Raw genomic sequence first — 19636 nt, 5'->3', positions numbered from 1 at the left:
GCATTGTGTTTTGATGAGGTGTTGATTATAGGGCGTTATTATTACAGATGAGTTGCAGTACCTCATTTAAACATGAGGGGGCAGTACGGCTTGACGACAAATTCACAGCATAAAGTATACTGTATCTGTATCATATAAACTTGGGTTTACTAACTTGATTAATCATTTTTTAGAAAATCATTAAAATGTATGAAATATGATACATCAGGCTTTTGATGAATGGTTAGTATCTCTCAATCATAGTGTTATTGCATGAGGCCTATATGTTAAGGTCCCCCGCAGTAAAAACTACAGAACTTTCATAAAACTAAGCATTTAATGATCATTTTACCATATTATTGGAACATTTTGTGACAACTATGTAGGCCTATGCAGTTTCCTCATCGAGTATGAGCTGAGCTCCATATTCTCCATAGATATTCTCCTACATCATAGGCTAGGCTAGCCTACTATATGAGCCATAAAAGTCTGATGTATATCAAATATGATGCTCAACCAAAAAAAACATGTTTTTTTTACAGTCATGGCTTAAACCCATTGAAACCGATTAAACCACGCGACCACGAGATCAAAGGTTGGCGCAACTCTCTTTCAACGCAATGGCTCATGTTTTTAACGAAGGCTCGGCTCATTAATATTAACATATGACTGGGCGCTTCGGCAAGGTAATGAAAGTAACGTGATATCGACCTTATTCATATTCATACTCTAGCAGGATTCGTTTTTTTACGCGCAGGTGTTAACGGATGACGCACCCTGGCGTGAACTATCAGCCTAAGTTCGGCTTCCCCACAAAGACCTCACACACACACACAAAACACAAAGCTATTTTAGTTTATGGCTCTAATATTTGGTAGGCCTAACAAGTAATCATGCAGATGAATAGCATTTTATAGCCTAATGTAAGTATTAAAATGATGGTGTGCTGCTCTTTGTACCCGTTTGATTGCATATCTGTGCCCGCGATTCACTAATGTTACACACTTTGTGTGGGAAATGTGATACAGTGCGCCTGAACGGTAGATTTAAACAGCAGGGTCACCATCAGATGCTAACACCCCACCGTCACATTCCTGATCAATCTCCCACTGGGACACCTCTTGTGTGACATCCTGCTTTCACCAAATACAGATAGGCTAATCGTGCTGATTGTTCCCATTTTTTAAAGACATTCACATATTTTAAAGCAAAAGACCATCACAAGACAGACTAAAATGCTGGTGCTTTTAATCAGGGTTTAGACGAGCACAAACACAGAACTGAGATTCTCAGTGGCAAAGCACTTCAGCTCACCTCACCAGCATGGGCATATCAAACATTAACCATCGAGCACATCCCCCAAAACATTTCACAGAAATTAAGACCTGTCAGTAATCTTCCATAAGGATTGTCCTTTAAACAGCAGCAACTCCCAGATCTTTTGGATGCTTAAAAGGAAAGTTCACTCAAAATGAAAATGCGGTCATCATTTACTCCAAACCAGACTTTTGTGGAACACAAAAGAGAAACGTTGAAGCTTAAAAAAAGACGTTTTCCGAGAGCTTGAGACTCTCACTTCAATTTTATTGGAAATGCATTCTTGATCTATTTCTCCTCGTGTGTTCCACAGAAGAAAAAGTCATATAGGTTTGGAATAAAACGAGAATGAATAAACAATTTTTGGGTGAACTAAATCATTGACAGCACAAAGTGACATCTCATTTAGCTTTTTAACTAAATATACATTTCAAAACTGTACATACATATGCATAGACAATCCAAATAAAAACAGGAGCTGATAAGAAATTTTAGTCTGTTATTGCTCAATTTGCACATGATGGAACAAAGGGCGTCCAAAACCACAAAATCAACATCTATATTCAGCATGGAAAAAAAAGATCAGATCATCTGAGATTCAACATTGTTAATTGCACACAGCAGAATGAGATGGAAAACAATCCAAAATGGCTGAATCGAACAACCCTCACACCCAATATAGATTAAAAACAAGCGGGATGTCAAAAGCAAATCGCTTTCAGAACATAATTTCACTTGCATTATGGGAACAAGCTGTTTTTTTTGTTGCATAAACAAAGTTTGCTTCCATTTTAGATTGCGTTAGGCTTTTTTAAATTGTGTTTTCACCTTATTTCATGTGTTTTGATTGGTGTAGCGCTAGTTCAGACATGAACATGGAGCCTTTAGGTCACCTTTTATGAGAAGGACCAAAGTAACTGCTCAGGAACTTTGAAGTTCACAAAGATCTCCTACTTGCACAAGGAGAGCTTCTGATCTGCTTGCTTTAACATCTTATGATCTACCTGTAGACCTATGCAGATTTTCAAACAGCTTTGTATTGTTACAATGTTAATAGTACAGTATCTGTAAATGAATGGTGTATACTCTCTCGCCATGTTACCTTCACCCAGATCCCCCCATTTGTTCGCCAAAAGTCAAATTAACAGGTATTTCATGGTGCAGGACACATGGGGAAAAAAATGATTAATTTACATATATTACCGACATTGTCATAATACAAACCTGGTTGAAAATCTGTGAAGTTGTCCATGTTCAGAGAAAAGCATAAGAAGATTGAGATAATGGTCACGTTGTAGAATACATGAAAATCTGGCTTACATTCACAGTTTGTGTCCGAGTAGGGAACAAATGCATCGTCGCAGTTATCCCTGCAAAATCTCTGCATATTGCATTTGATTGAAAATAAAACTGGAACAAACAAGACAATAAAAAAAAAAAATCTTGATTCGTCAAGACAAAGCATCTCACATATAGAAAAAAACTTTAAATTACACAAACTGATCACGGCCTCCACTGTCCTTTACAACTGCAGAAATACAAAAACAAGGAGTCCCTCATTCACAAATAAGTTAAGAAGAGTCTGGAGGTGATTTTGTTGAGTCAGGTAAATCAGGAACATCACAGTATGGTTCTTCTCAGCTTCCCTCTGAGCTGCTGCCCTCGGGGTCGGGTCTGAGTCCAGAGAAGGGCAGTCGGACGCAGTCTCTCGGAGAGGAATAGCACTCCTCCTCCGGGGACTTAATCTGGGGTCTTTGGTACGCCGAGCAACTCCCGTTCTTCACGACGGGCTTCTGGATTTTAGGGCTGTCGTAGATGTCCTCTGTGTAATTCCCCCTGTCCAGTTTGACTTGGGGAGTCTGGTAGCCCCCAGCCAGTCCTCCGATCACTTTCCTACAATTACTGCCCTCTACTGCTCGAAACGACGGGCTTTTGTTCAGTACCACCCCGGGGACGCTGTAGCTGGGATCTTTGCGGAAGGCGTGGCGCTCGATGATGGGCGTGGCGTACTCTGGCTCCTGATTGGTCAGTGGCAAGGCGTACTGGATGCCCGTCTGCAGTTGGTCGTAGTGAGAAGTCGCCTCGCTGTCCTTGTCTTTGGCCTCGGTGTCCATGGGCCTGAACGTCGAGCCTTTTCGAGAGACAGTGTCCGTGCCAAGCATGAGTGGCTGCTGGTATTCGGCTTTTCAAAGAAAAAGAAGGAGAGAAATAGTTAGTACTGGAATAGTTATCCTAAAAATGCCTCAGCGTTTACTGGCTGTGTTATTTTAGTATTATTAATATAATATTTTAGCATTCTTTAATTAAGAATTAGCTTTTATATTTATATTTCCAGTTTTTGCTTTAGTTTTTAGAAATGTTGTGCTTTTGTCATTTCTATAAGATTTCTTTTTTATATATATAAGAAATCTTATAGAAATGACAAAAGCACAATATATATATATAAACAAGTTTTTCATCTAATATTTTTATTTAATTTTATTTCAGCTTTATTCCAAATTCAGAAAACAATTTGTAGTAGTTTTAGTCAGTGTTATTATTGATAACTAAATCTAAAACTATATATATATATATATATATATATATATAAAAAATCATTATTTGAATTTGAAATTAACATTAAAATAAGAAAATTAGAAATTTTGCATTGGCCACTAGCTGAAATAAAATAAGTTCAAAATAACTCAAACTAAATTCAGTAAAATGAAAGCATAAATACTATATAAAAATAAAATCTAATCTAAAATATTAACAAAAACTATAACAAAATATCAATGATACTAAAAGTAACACTTTTTGGACCCCATTTTATAGATGAAAACAGTTCTTTAAAATATATTATTTTGTGTTGGACAGATGAAAAAGTCATACAGGTCTGGAACGATATGAGGGTGAATAAATGAACTTTAATTTTTGAGTGAACTATCCCTTTAAACTTGCTCCATGCCAGCATAAACCAGGTTTTGCTGTTCTTTGGTTTATTGTCTAGCTATCCTGAAAAATACCTGGCTAACCAATAAGCCATGATCATAAATACGGGACCATAAACTCTTATGGCATCAAAAATGAAAGAAAATGTTAAAGCAAAAAGGAAATCAATGAAACGTTTCAGTATTTGCTCAAAGGGACTCCAAGTTAAGCGCCAGGCTTGAGATCGGAGCGCCTGTAATCTGTCTGACGTCTTGCACAAACCTTGAATCATCAATAATTACAGCCTTGGAGGAGAGTAGGGGGAAAACTGACAATTAAATATCAGCAAGCGTTTCCATCTGGCAAGCATTCAGGCTGTTACAACTATTTCAATAAGGGTTTTTTATACTCCCTTGGCACATTATTGGAAGATGAAAAACGGCCTCACAAGTTGAACTCCTTTATAATCAGTCAATAAAAAACTCAGCTTGAGAAAGTGTGCCGTCTCCTCTCAGACTTCAGCTGCGGCCAGAAAATTAAACACTCTGAGTCCATATTTCCAATTGAACACAATGTAACAGAGCATGGCAAGCAATAAAACAAATCAATATTACAGTCCCGTCTCAGATGGTAGCTTCAGTGTTGGGGAGTGTTTAACATTAAACTAACATAAACTACATATCCAGCATGCTAGCAGCTCAACTGTTTTGTTGCTTTGGATTATTATAGTCATTTATAATATTAAAAGTTTAGGGTCAGTGAGATTTTTTTAATGTTTTTTTTAAAGAAGTCTCTTATGCTCACGAAGCCTGCACTTATTTGATCAAAATATAGTCGAAACGGTAACATTATGAAATTAAAACTTTACTTTTTTAAATATATGTTAAAATGTAATTTATTCCTGTGATTCAAAGCTGTATTTTCAGCATCATTACTCCAGTCTTCAGTCACATGATCCTTCAGAAACCATTCTAATATGCTGATTTGCTCCTCAAGAAACATTTATTATTTTTATTATTATTATCAATGTTGAAATCAGTTGTGCTGCTTAATATTTTCATGGACCAAAAGAACAGCATTTATTTGAAATCAAAATCTTTTGTAAGATAAAATGTCTTTACTGTCACTATTGATCAATGTAATGCATCCATGCTGAATAAAAGTATGAGTTTCTTTAATGTGCAACAGTCTTCCAGCAGCTTCCTCAACACGTTCGATTATCAGTGAGGACAGAAAACATGCTTGATAATGGATGGGACACTGTGTAAGAAACTAAATCAAAGTGGGTCAATCTTTACCTGCCATTTCCCTGGTTACCAGGTCCAGCTTCTGGATGGGCTCTTTCTCAGAGCTGTATTTGATGGTGAACTCTGTGGACTGGTGTCTGGCAAACGGCTGTTTTATCTGTCTCCAACAGCCTGTAGACAAGAATCATTTATCTGTCAGCCAGTCTCTGAAAGATGGTTTTATCTCTGTGCCAGTCAAGCAGCTAAGCCTTAAATTATACATGTCTGAAAGGGCAGAACACAACACAACACATATTGGGAAGGGATACGTCATGATGACTAAGAATGTTTTTTTTTTTGAAGACTTGGAAAATTATAAAGGTAAAAAATCCTTCATATACTGTATGGTGCAGTCACGTTGTATTAATGCAAAAGTGTGCTTTGCATGATTCTCTGCATTTTATGTTATTCTGAAACCAATGTTCAAGGAAAAGTTCACCCAACAACTAATATTTTGACATTATTTACTCGCCTTCAAGCTGTTATAAATCTGTACTATTTCTTGGGTGGAACACAAAATGAGAGATTTACAAAAATGTTCAAGCTTTTTTTTTTCCATAAAACTAAACAATAGATGGAGACTCAAAAACACAATAAAGCGCAGCACATGTGCTCTATTCCAATTCTTCTGAAGTTATTTGAAAACAAACCAAAAATTAAGTTATCATTCATAAATTATCACAACAAACAAAGTCTGTTTGATATACAAAGCTATCATATGGCTTGAGAAGCCCAAAATTGTATAGAAAACAGCACTTTAGAATGTTCTAATTTTGGATGAAATATTCCTTTAAGTGTTCCAGTCAGTTGAGTTAAAGGGCTGGTATAATGCCCTTTTCACAAGATGTAAAATAAGTCTCTGATGTCCCCAGAGTGTGTATGTGGAGTTTTAGCTCAAAATACCCCACAGATATTTTTATAAAGTATGTTAAAATTGTCACTTTTTGAGGGTGAGCAAAAACGCACTGTTTTGTGAATGTCCCTTTAAATGCAAATGAGTTTCTGCTCGTGGCACAGGGGGCGGAGCTTCAAGAGCTTGCACTCACACAGACATGAACTGAAAATTTCAAACACTTTTAGCCTTTTATGTTCAAACCGGATTCAGACAATGATGGAGAGACTCAAGAAGAAGTGACAACATGTAGAAAACAGGACATTTCTTAATGCTTAGTTGGTGAATTTATGTAGCTTATGTGTAGTTATCTTCTAGTCATTGATTTGCATATTCTGTCTTGATAATCTATAAAACGTGTTCAGGGGGCGGGGTTTTTGTACATTTTAGGGTTGATGATGTCACTAACCCGGGAGGAATGTCGAACCAGCTGTTTGTTGTAGTCCTTCAAAAGCAATTTCTTTAAAAGCAAATATCTCCATTTGCTTTGAACTTTGAGCATTGTAACTTTGCAGATGTTGTTTATGCTCAAACCACAACATTACGGTAAACACTAACTAAAGTTAAAAAAGTGAAATCATAATCAACCACCCCTTTAAAGCGAATGTTTTACCTGTATGTGTCTCTGCAGAGCCGTACGTGTTCTCCTTTGTCTTCTTACTGTGGGACAGTGAAAAACATCAGCGTCAGAGACACAGGTGGCAGATTCTAGGCTCTCTCACCACCTTCATCACTCTTAAACCAGAGAAGATGCCTTACTATTCCCTTGAAACATGTCCATGAGAGCTTTTCATTCATCCATCCTCATTTCCCCACAATGCCCCTGTCCCTGAGCTCTCTCTCTCGGGGGACTAATGCAGCTGGCACATCTCCTGACACTGACCTTTGACCCTCAACGCTCCTTTACCCCCCACAGCCCTCAGTCACCCCATTCTTTACGAACCTAAATATCGCTGCAATGTGTTGCTGTGGAACACAACGTGCTCACTCATATCAGTTTACACTCGCTCTTTTATTGACACCGGTGGCTGTGGAATCTATTAGGGCAGGCTGGGAATCACTGGTGCGCGCACATACGCAATGCTGAGACTGTCTGTTGTGTTTGATAACAGGACTAGTAACAGAACTGAGATAAGCCTGCTGTGCACCAATGAATGTTAACATATCGGACCCTACCTCCTCCTCAAGTCAGACACAACACGGAAAATACAGACAAAATAGTCATAACTTTCATCCTTTGTTCTTTAAAGTCAACATGAAATCAAAACTGACCCATTTGCTTTGTTAAAGGGATAGTTCACTTTAAAAATGAAAATTCTGTCATCATATACTCACCCTCAAGTTGTTTCAAACCTGTATTAATTTCTTTCTTCTGCTGAACACAAAGAAAGATATTTTGAAGAATGTCAGTAACCAAACAGTTACCAGGTCCCATTGACTGCCATAGTATATATATATTTTCCTACTATGGAAGTCAATGGGACCAGTTAACTGTTTGGTTACTGACATTCTTCAAAATATCTTCCTTTGTGTTCAGCAGAAGAAAGAAATTCGTACAGGTTTGAAACAACTTGAGGGCGAGTATATGATGACAGAATTTTCATTTTAAAGTGAACTATCCCTTAAATGCACATTTCTGGTCTTACTGCGCACAAGTTTTTTGTAAACTTCTTGTTGACCCAGGTAAATCATACCAGAGCTCATTTACATCCCGAAAGCCTTAAAAGGTACTTAAAATGTAAGGCCTTTAGCCATATGTGCGCGTGCAGGAGTCGGCATCGTCAACTTCACCACTGCAGCCGAAAACACTAGTTCATCAATAAATTATTCAAATATTCAGACAGTCTCTTTGCTGCTTTTTCACGACACATTCATAATCATTACTTTTGCCGGTGCGCTGTGGCAAGCTTTATACGTGCGCCTGAGCGCTGATTCTGCTATGTATGCAATTAAAGGCTCATTATTATGATTTGGCTTATTAATATACACGTGCCATTAGTCGACTAATTGCTTAAATTAACGACTAATAGTCCACTAGGAAAATCTTTAGTCGAGGGTAGGCAGCCCTAGAAAATACAAACAAATATGGCAACAACATTTTTTATTTACTTACTTGTATAGCATTTTAACCAAGCAGACTCCCACCAGGATCAGGACCACAAGAAGAATGGTGGGCACAATTATTACAACCAAATTAACTAAAAAGAGAAGAAAATATGAGATGTAAAGTCAGAGATGAGGAAGAAAACCAAAGAAAAAAAAACACCCGTTGTATAAAAAATAATAAAACAAAATAATAGTATGAAAGCTACAACAAAACAGTACAAATATAAAAATTAAGATATTCTATTATAGTTTTTATTAATATTTTGAATAAGAATGTATAGTTTATGTTTTCATTTTAATTGTAGTGCATTTTAGTTATTGTAGGTATTGTAAAACTATCTCTAGATTAAGTTAAGTTTAAGTTTTAGTAAGTTATTTCAGTTTATCTTAAACTAAACAAAAATGAGATGTTGCCTCGACAATGAGCTGAAATAAAATAAATTCATATTTTTTATTTTATTTCAGTTAATGCTTCTTTTATTTCAAGTAATCAAAAAAATGTGTTTACGAGTTAATGATAATAAGGTAGACCAGGACAACCGATATACTGAGAAAAAAAAAAAGCTTTAATTTGAAATTTGAATAAGGTTAGGGAGGAAATATTTGCACATTCTCAGACATCTGTCCAGTACATCTGTAACATAATCCGTATTAATTAATGAGTGATTAGTGTGTGTTCTTAAAACCGTACCAAGATTAGCCTGAGAGGGCACTGGTTTGGTCATGTCATTGTGAATGGGCTGTGTGGGCTGGGCCTCCTGTGTCACCGGAGACGATGAATTCCCTACATGAGGAAAAACTGAGGTTTAGTGCACATTTAATATGAATCATGAAATTGTAAAGCCTTTCTGTGTCTGACACGCACCTGGGATGGGTTTAACATAAGGACAGCCCAGTAGCTGCACTCTCATGGCAATTATTCGGTGCCACTGTTGAGGTACGACACGAATGCTTCGTGCTACGATGGAGGGATGGAAGGGGTTGCGTGTTTGGTGGAGGCTGTCAGTATTTCCTTCAAAAATCTAAGGTCAAATACAACACTGCAACATTAAAAACATGAATGATACACACTGTAGAGCTGCACTGTTCTGGAGAAATTAAGAATCAAGTTTTTTTGGTTTCAAACAGAGATCAAGATCCTCCTACAATTCTGAACAGACAACTAAACAAAATAACATGTAATTTACTAGAGGTTCTGACAAAGGTTAATTCCTGCAGTCTATTTAAAATGAATAAATGAATGATTCAATGACTCACTCATAAATACTTAATCTCTTTAATGAATGATTCAATTACCATTTTTTTTAACAGTGACTTGTCGCCACCTGGTGGCAACGATGTAATCGATACAATCCTTATTTGACATGCCATCAATGTTACTTTCAAAAGGTGATTTGCTCTTTTATGATCTCTTATTCCATACACCGTGTTTATATCTGAACTATAAACATTTATCCGAGTTCTTCTGTGATAACATGAGTATTTGTAACAGAAATAACTATACAGTGTGGTTGAAAAGCGGTTTCATACTTAAACATGACATCTGCTCTCTCTGGCTCAGCGGCAGCAGACACTGATCTGAATGTCCTGGTGTGATTTTGTCAGTTTTAATAGACCCAGGCGAATCGTTGTCGTTTAGGAATGAATTGACCGTTCGCAAAGACCCACCCCCCTTAGTTACTGTTGCTATGTCCGACAAACTACGCCGCTCTCACGCCACACCATGTTCTCACGCAGTTAAAAACACATCGCGGAGCAGAGGACACTGACAACACACTGACAGACAGGACAGACCAGGTTACTTTTGATATTAAACATATAAACAAAGTCTCACCTTTCAAATTTGGTCATTTTTAAAAAGAAATGTAAACAATAAATACCGTTTTGTGGCTCTTTAATGTGTCTGTCAGATCGCTATAGAGCATCAGTTAAAGCTGCTCGTGAACCAATCATCTCTTCCTTCTAGTTCATTTATAGCATCAAATAAACATGAATGAACATCAGAAGGAATGTTGTTTTAACCGCGGAAAGGCGTCAGTACACTCCGCTTTTCAAGTTCAAATCCTCCCATGTTAAGTTAATCTACTAAGTCTCCTGACTGCTTTGTCGGACAAAATGGCGGATGGCGAAGTATGATTGGTCAGATCACCTGTCAATCAAGCTCCATGCGAAGGGTCAATTGCGCATGGAGTGCAATTACGATAATTCGTGCAGCTCTAATACACAGTTTTAAAAAATTCTAAATTGACATTATTGACTCTCAATAAATGTCTCTGGTCTCATTGTGTGATTCATTAGTGCTCTTTATTCAAAAGAAAATTCATAAATGTTTTGCAGCTTAAGTTATATTTTTTATGTCATTTGGCCAGGGATACACATTATGCAATTATGTGTGTGTGTGTGTGTGTGTGTGTGTGTGTGTGTGTGTGTGTGTGTGTGTGTGTGTGTGATAATCATTTCAAACTATTTCCTTTTCAAGTACCTTATAGCAGAAGTTAACATGCCATTTACGGTTGTATTAAATGTATGATGATGGAGTGATGATATAAAAACAAAGTCTTACCATATCATCAGAGTTATTGTACTGGACAAATGTCCGCCAGCGGTTCTTCTCCCTGTACTCGATCTTGTAGTTTTTCACAAAATATTCGATGTTTGCGATGGTCAAGCCTGTTGTCAGAATGCCTATGAAACAAAAACATAATCCCCAAATTATTTCATTTGAAAAGCACAAAAAACTTCCGTTCAGTTAAATGCCTAGTCACACCGCATTTCTCCTCGAATGCTCCAGAGGTCATTCTCCCGATACAGTGATGCAAGCGCTCAGCCAGCTGAGGAATGTGACAGCATGTAGGCTAAAGACTTCACTTCAGAGCGCGGCCCGTCACCGGCATCGCACTGGAAACCTGCGGTCGGCCTCTTTCGGCTACAAAACACATTCCTGAGGGAAACACTCAAGTGGCATGTTCCCAGCAGACACAGAAACACCAACTGAAGCCCCCGAGCTCTGTTATAACTTCCTGACATTAACTACATCGCAGACGTGAAGACACCGCCGTGATCATGAGAGCAATTCAAAGTGTGAAGCTGTGAGATTGAAGTGTGATGACATGAAAATTGAGAAAGGAAGTTACTCATCATCAGAGAAAAGCTTGAAGAGTTCAAAGAGATGCCACTATATAAAGAAAGTCAAAGCTAAATAATCAAAGTTTACAAAATTAAAGACCCATTTTTAAGAGAGTGATGCCCCTTCATGTGGTCAAAGAGGAATATACTGAAAACTAAACAAGCAGTTAAAGTGGAGTAATTGCGGTTCTAAATTTTGACTGGATGACCTGTAATTCTCCCACTTCCTACGTGGAAAATAACCACTCAAGATCAGACATTCGACGCTGGTGAGAAGTGACAATTGATGTTATTTCTAAAATGGCACCTAAAGCAACACTCCACTGGTTGTTTTGGAGAATTACAAGTTGTCTGGAATACAGCATGACTGAAGCGTTTTGTGTTCAGAAGTGGCATAATTTAAGTATATCCCATTCTGAATACCAGTATTACCACCAAAATCCTGCAGATTTAGTAATCCTTAATACCACTGCAAGGCGAATTACTAACTATTATACGTACAGTATATCCAACTTGCACACTACACAATACTGGTCACAAAGTATGGGGTCGGTAAGATTCATGTTTTTGAAATACATCTCTTATGCTCACCAAGCATTTGTTTATTTGATCAAAAATACAGTCAAATTATTACATAATATTGTGATTTTAAACATATTTTAAAATGTAATTTATTCCTGTGATGGCAGAATTTTCATCATCATTACTCCAGTCTTCAGTGTCACATGATCCTTCAGAAATCATTCTAATGCTGATTTTGTGAAACATTTTTCATTATTATCAATATATTTTTTGGAACCCATGATACATTTTTTTCAGGGTTCTTTGATGAATAGAAAGTTCAAAAGAACAGCATTTATTTGAAATGGAAATCTTTTGTAACATTTTAAATGTATTTACTGTCACACTCTTGCTGAGTAATAATTTCTTTCAAAAGAAAAGAAAAATCTTACTAATCCCAAACTTTTGAATAACACTGACTGTACATTACAGTATTTTTACCAGGTTCAAGGGTGGTCCTAATAGCTCCCCTAAAATGGCTGTTTGTATTTTTCTTGAGGAAAAAAAACATGAATTTTTCATGCTTGTTGACAAAAGCTCTCTTAGAAAGCATCGTGTGAATGCAGAGGGGTGACCCCACAGATAAAGACATGCTTTTTCTCTAGTTTTATTTAGCCTCACAAATGTACGCCAATCGCCACAATGATAACAGTGCTTCCTCTTTGAGACGGGCCGGTTTCACTCAGGGTCATCATGTCCAAAAGCGCAGATTCCCTACAGGAGACAAAGTGATCATTCTTCTGCTCCTTGAGCTGTATGAAATTAACTCGGTTGTGCTGTCTACAAACAGTCATGCTCAAAATAAACGCATGTCCGGCGTGTTCCTAAATTTAAATGTGCTTTTGTAAGAGGGTTTGTATGTGTGATGAATGGACACAGAGAGGGCCTTTCTGCTTTTATGCAATACCAGGAACTGTTATGCAGATACCAGTTAGTTGTTGGGGGGGGTTGTCGGCGCTCATGTGCTCCGGGTGTGTAATGTTCCTCGGCACTCCAGAGCCGATCACGAGAAAGACCTTTTGTGTGGATAATTACCCCACTTAACACCCTCTGGAAACCTTGGGTCTTTCGGAAATGTTTGTGTGTGTGTTGGGATCTGAAGGTGTGTTCAAGCCATGTCGTAATTATGGAAATTACGAGATTCTGAATGAAAAAGCGTTCACATCCTCCCTCAACTCTTTCCCCGCCATTCCGGTGTTTGGTATACTGGGCGATATGGCCAAAAATATGATCACGATTATTTTCCATATCATACAAAATCAATATTTATGCATAAAGCTTTGTTCTTTCTTTTGATATATTGACTGCTCACATATTCATACAACAAAATATTCTGGGGTCCATTTGTGAACATGATCGAAACCGACTTGTACCACGTGACTGTTGTACCACCTGACCACTGTAGAACGTCACGGGTTGTCATTGTGTGTGAATGCAGAATTATAGCATTATATTTCTCTCTGAATTACAGATAACCTATTAAATTATGTGCATTGCATTGGATTTGGATTCCCATCATGCAAGAAAACCAAACCTGCACATTGAGGAGGTATCAAAGAAGAATCTGGCACAGTCAGGTTACCCATTAAAAAAAAATAAGTAAATGAGATCAGGTTATGAAGGCTGCAAGTATTACCTGTGATCCTCCTCTTTTCTCCAAGATCAATCTGTAGCCACTGTGGAAGGTTATGGTTGAGGTCATCAGAGAAACCCTGTTGGGAGCTGTTAGGGGACCAGTCGACTTCAGACCCATCGGAGGAGATGTTGTGTGATGACAAGCTTGTAGTAGAGCCCACCGGATGAAGTAGAACTGTCTGTTGGCTGCAATCTGTAGGAGAGAGAACACTGTAGTCAAGAATGCATTTCAAATGAAGCATTTACACTATTTTTCAAAAGTTTGGGGTCTATAAGATCTTTTAGAAAGAAAGATGAAAGATGCATTAAATTGATCAAAAGTGACAGTAAAAGACATTTATAATGTTACAAACATTTTCTATTTGAAATGCTGTTCAAATAAGTGGTGTTTTAACATTCTATTATACATCAAAGACTCCAGAAAAAAACATGCATTACATTTTCCATAAAAAAATATTGAGCAGCACAACCACTTTTAACATTGATGATGATAATAATAATATTTTATGGGACACTGAAGACTGGAGTAACATAAAAATTCAGCTTTGCATCACAGGAATAAATAACACTTTAAAATATATTCAAATAGAAAAAAGTTACTTTAAATAACAATTTTACTGTATTTTTGATAAAATAAATGCATCAAAAATTGTTAGCCTAAGAGACTTCTTTCAAAAACATTAAAAAAATACCAACCCCAAACTTTTGAATGATAGTGTAAATGTCAGATATCTTGGTGATGGTAACATATTAATGAATTCCAAACAAAAACCTTTAATAATAAAAGACACAAACAAACAAAAATACATTAAGAACATGAAAAGAGTGATGTTAGTTATAGTCGTGTCTAGTGCTTTCTTTTGACGTAATAAAACGCACATGTGGAGCCAAAACTCAGTTACGTGTACATTGACTCAACAGGAAGCCTTGTGCTCTTAAAATACCCACCATGTGTACAGTTAAATGGAGACGTATGTGCTATGAACACAACAATATTACAATAAAAGAGGGGGGGGGGGGGGGGCTCCCACTTCCTTTAAAGAGAGAAAAACAGGGCCAATACATCCTGTTGCTTAGCCCTGATTTGGCGAACACTATCACATTCCACACATTTAGCATATGTGGGCAGAGGAAACTCAGGAAGACGACTAGGAGAATCCCAGCAGGAGGTCGGAAAAGATCCTCCGATTGAAGTTTCTGCATTCTCATCTACAGTGGGGTCCAAAAGTCTATGAACACTAGAGAAAATGCTTCTGTTTTTCTTTTCAAATGTTTTAATTATTTGTTATTATTAGCTAGAAATAGCAAGGAAACTTCAATATTGTATAATAGGCCTAATATCAATGTTTCTTTATTCAAAATTCTAAAACTTTTTACTTCCAGTTTTAAACAGGATTTTCAATCTCAGAATTTCAACAGTCTCTGGACTTCACTGTACACACGTTTGAATGTCTAAGACGTATAACATCATAAAATTGCATCTTGATTCCTCAGTTCCCTTGTCACACTTGTCGTTTTGTGAGTGTTAGCATCTAGCTAGGGGGTTAGTAAAGGTAGCAGTCATTTCTAGGTGCATGGCTGTGCTTTAAGATAATTGGATTAATGGGAATCAATTGATATCCATCGACTGGTGTCCACACATCCATCAGCTCCTGTCATCGGGAACCCCTGCAATACATCAACAACTCACACTGAACACAGGTCCACTTCTGACCAGAAGAGATTAGGGTCACATCGATCAGAAACGGTACTTCCATAAATCTATAACAACAACTGACTAAAGCTTGTGTGTGTGTATATCACTAAAGCAAACAGTAACCAGTCAATGTACCCAGGTTGTCAATACGAAATAATTTAGCAGACTACTCTTGTACACCCAATGTAGTAATTCTATCAACTTTTAATTGATAGAATAAAAAAAGTTGCATCCCACAGGAAGATAATTTTGAATTGACCGAAATGCACACATTCAACAGTCACACAACAGTGGAAGTTCATTAGTCCAAGTAGTTCATTTTAACTAATCATGAAGAATAAATGTATTTTATTAATATTAATAACTCATCCTCATGTTGTTCCAACAGTAAAACTTTTATTCATCTTTGGAACACAAAAGAAGATCTTTTTAATGAAACCTGAGAGATTTCTGTCCCTCCATTGACAGCCTACGCAACTACCGATTTCAAGCCAGAAAGGTAAAGAAGAGATTATTAAAGTAAACAATGTGACTCCAGTGGTTTAACCTCAGATTTATGAAGCGATGTGAGTGTTTTTTCTTTTTACCACTTAATTTACAACATATTAATCTCCACCGCTGCTGTTGAGCCAACACAACATGCATGCACTGTGGTGGTCTCATGAACGCACATTGGAGATTAATATTTTGTAAATAAAGGTCAATAATTTTTTTTCCATCATCCAAGTGGATGCTGAACACTGGTGGTGGTTGAGGAGAGATTCCCTGATTGTAAAGCGCTTTGGGTGTACAGTAGTCCATATGAAAGCGCTACCGGTATATAAATGGCTCATTCATTCATTTGCGCAAACAAAGCATTTACGTCGCTTCATAAAACTGAGGTTAAACCACTGGAGTCACATGGTTTACTTTAATGATGTCTTTACTACCTTTCTGGGGCTTGAAAGTGCTAGTTGCGTTGGCGGTCAATGGAGGAAAAAGACAGAAAGCTCTCAGATTTCATTTAAAACTTCTTCATTTGTGTTCCGAAGATGAATGAATGTCTTGCACGTTTGGAACGACATGAGGGTGAGTAATCCTTATTGGGTGAACTAACCCTTCAAGTTAAATAGTGTCAAAATTAACTAAATTGTTTTGCATGACAAAAACAATTGTCTCTATAAATTCATTACTATATTGAGTAAATAAGTGCATTCTGGGAAATTAAGTGTTCTTCCATTTGCAAGGGGGGAAACAATTGGAAATAAAATGTAAATATAATGAAATAAATATAAAAGATCCTTTTTTATTTTCTCAAATTCAGAATTTTTTAAATAATTTTTACCAGCAATTCAAGTCAGGAATTTGCAAACCATTCTCAATTCAACACTCCGCACAATCGTGGTCGAAAACGAACATTTGGAGCAAGTGTTGGCACATGCACACGTTTTTGTAATTTGATTCATCAGCGCGTCCGCACAGGTAAAAGACAACCGGTCTGTGCCGGACTCAAACAGCCAGAGAAAAACAAACTCGGATGATAAGATATTCCCACGCCTTCCATTCACCCTGATACAGTGCAAACAGGGCTTCACATATCCGAACTGGTAAAAAAGAAAAAACCTGTTAGGCCGCCACATAGTGATTAAGCTACTTCCTTTTTTGCAGAGGTGCAAATATACCAGTCAAACAAAACTGTAACACACAACAGCAGCAGGAATAACAGCAGGTGGCGAAAACCAATCAATGTCACCACGGTCCAGGAAATAATAGGATTAATCCCACACCAATATGTGGACTCACATCACCACTGAACCATAAAACAAAAGGGCTTACCGTTTGTCACAAACGTGAAGAGGGTTTCAGACAACGAGCCACTGAAAGACATGTAAAAACAAAGATATCAGTGAGCACTGAGCGTTTTAGACACAAAAGATCATTATTACAGAGATTAATTAAGGCCCTGTCATGTGAAAGTAACGCCTACAGAGGCCAAGAGGGAGATTCCCATTGTCAACCCTGTTGTGTTGCCAATTTCAGAGGATCTCCCTCACTGGATCCCGCATCTCCCCCTCTGACAGGAGAACTGGGGTACAGCTGGGCCGGTGAAAAGAGCAGTGTGGTGCTAATTATAGGGGAACAGGCTGGGAAATTGCATCTCTGTCAGACATTACTTAGAAACCTGTCATTTTCACAGGCTTCCTGGATGTGATTACTTTTTCATTACTTTTATGGCAGTTCAGCAAACAGTTTCAGAGTGCAGGGTACAATGCGGTTTACGACAGCGTGAACGAACTGAAATAGGAAATATAGCGAATGCTGTGCCAACAACAACAACAAACAAGTCTGAAGCCTGGAAATACAAGCAATAAACTGCTGGTGACAGAAATATAATCTAATAAAATCAACGGCAAAATGAATCAAGTGCTGATTAGAGTCGGCAGATTGAAATAACTGCTTAAAAAGCGCACGTAATAAAACATACGAAAGCCTGAGATCAAAACTAGCAATGTAATTACAGGAACTGATATTGATGGTTGTTATTCAGTTACATTGAAGCAGACCCTGAAAACTGTTACATCATCAACATAATCGTCTTAGAGTGCAGATGATGGATTTAGTTTCACTAATCAATTGGTTTGAGAAATGAATGGCGAATCCACCTGTGCAACTTCACCAGGTTCATATGCATCTTTCAAAAGGATTTTTTTTTTGTAGTGCTTGCCAGTAAAAGCAACACTATTACTATTTCTCATAGTTCAGTTCAGTTAAATAAAATGAAAAATAATAATAATATAACTAATACGGTGGCGAATGACATCAACTCCAACCACGATCACATGACTCAAAACTCAATGTTTTGCTGATAATATTTAATGTGTGTAAAGCAAAAGCTTGTACTATCATTGTATCTGCACCCATTGCAAATCGAGCTGTTTTGACTTCCTTTTCAGCCTTAGCTTTTCCAGACCAGTATGTCTACCGTGGGATGTTTCACCATGTGTATAGTGTAAATGCAGATATCAGATATGGGTCACTTTTAAAAGATGTAAGCTGGTCATCAAAAAAAAGAAAGAAATCGAATAGTCAACAAATTGGAAATGGGCATCAAGACCTGCAGTGTAAATACATCCTTAGCTTACTTTTAGGGAGCACATGACATATTAAACCTTACTGGTTATTTAGCTGACACCAGTTTGAGTCTGACCTGCATTATTTCCTGATCCCCCTTGTCTTCCTCTCCTGCTCATCAATTCCTGTTTTCACCATCTAATTTTCCTATATATAAAAGGGCCTAACCATTCAAAAAAAGTAAAAATTGTATAGCATGAATTTGTTGTGTTTAGGTTTCAAATGGATCATAGGAAGTATCTCTGGCTCTAGAGAGCTGCCCGTTGTCCTCTTAATAAATCACTCCTCAATGGACACTTCAAACGCTCCTCAGAGACTATAACGAGAGGCAATCTCGATTTCTTTCTCAACCTGCCCCCAATTCCCTGGTGACAAATCTGTGAAAGACCAGCAGTCCAGACAGTGTCCCTGACATTAGGTACTACCTAAACCGTCCATCACGCTAAAGAAGGCAGGAATCGCCACTTAATAATAACTGCTGCACGGCTAGAGAACAAACCAAGGTCACATTCAGCCACAGCCGTACGTTGAAGCACCAGAATAAGACATGTTGTGACTTGTTAGGGGAATTTTTAAGACAGACTATTTCAATTTTTCTAACTGTTATCTAACCGTTTTCCCTGGCAAATTTACAACAAACAAACATGATGACAAAAATGCGCTTAAGATAGATGATCAATGAGGCAACAGGGGCGTATTTTCTCCATAGAATGCATAATTGTCAACTTTTTTTCCTTTTCTTTTGATGTACAAGGAAAGCCTACATGGTGATGTCAAACCCACCTAAGAACATAAAGGCAATCATGATCAAATCTGAGGCTTCAAGCTTCTGTCATAAAGAAATAACAGAAACAACAGCAGGAACTCACTCTTTTGACTGGATGCCGTTGGCTCTGACCGCAGGGTAGTGACTGAGCCCTCGGCGCTCCTCCACTGTGATTGGTCCTCCAAACTGGTCCATGATGACCCCAGCATGCACCGCTGCTTTACACAAAACTGATGTCTGAAAAGGAAAAT

At 37.6% G+C, this 19636-nt stretch overlaps 1 protein-coding gene across 1 annotated transcript in view; it reads right to left on the bottom strand.

The window, feature by feature from the left end:
• Positions 1–1210: 1210 nt before the first annotated feature.
• dcbld1 (discoidin, CUB and LCCL domain containing 1) overlaps positions 1211–19636 on the bottom strand; it is a 33452-nt gene continuing 15026 nt past the window's right edge. The window contains exons 6-15 of the mRNA XM_079583639.1: positions 19489–19622; positions 17324–17364; positions 13814–14005; positions 11054–11175; positions 9356–9512; positions 9182–9274; positions 8498–8582; positions 6998–7044; positions 5505–5624; positions 1211–3478 (exon numbers count right to left, since the gene is read on the bottom strand). Coding sequence (XP_079439765.1) covers positions 2934–3478; positions 5505–5624; positions 6998–7044; positions 8498–8582; positions 9182–9274; positions 9356–9512; positions 11054–11175; positions 13814–14005; positions 17324–17364; positions 19489–19622 — 1536 coding nt within the window. The 3' untranslated portion in view covers positions 1211–2933. The remainder of the gene's footprint in view (positions 3479–5504; positions 5625–6997; positions 7045–8497; positions 8583–9181; positions 9275–9355; positions 9513–11053; positions 11176–13813; positions 14006–17323; positions 17365–19488; positions 19623–19636) is intronic.

This window comes from Phoxinus phoxinus (genome assembly GCF_949152265.1).
Source record: "Phoxinus phoxinus genome assembly, chromosome: 16".
Classification (NCBI taxonomy): Eukaryota; Metazoa; Chordata; class Actinopteri; order Cypriniformes; family Leuciscidae; genus Phoxinus; species Phoxinus phoxinus.
This window is presented reverse-complemented; position numbering and strand designations above follow the sequence as displayed.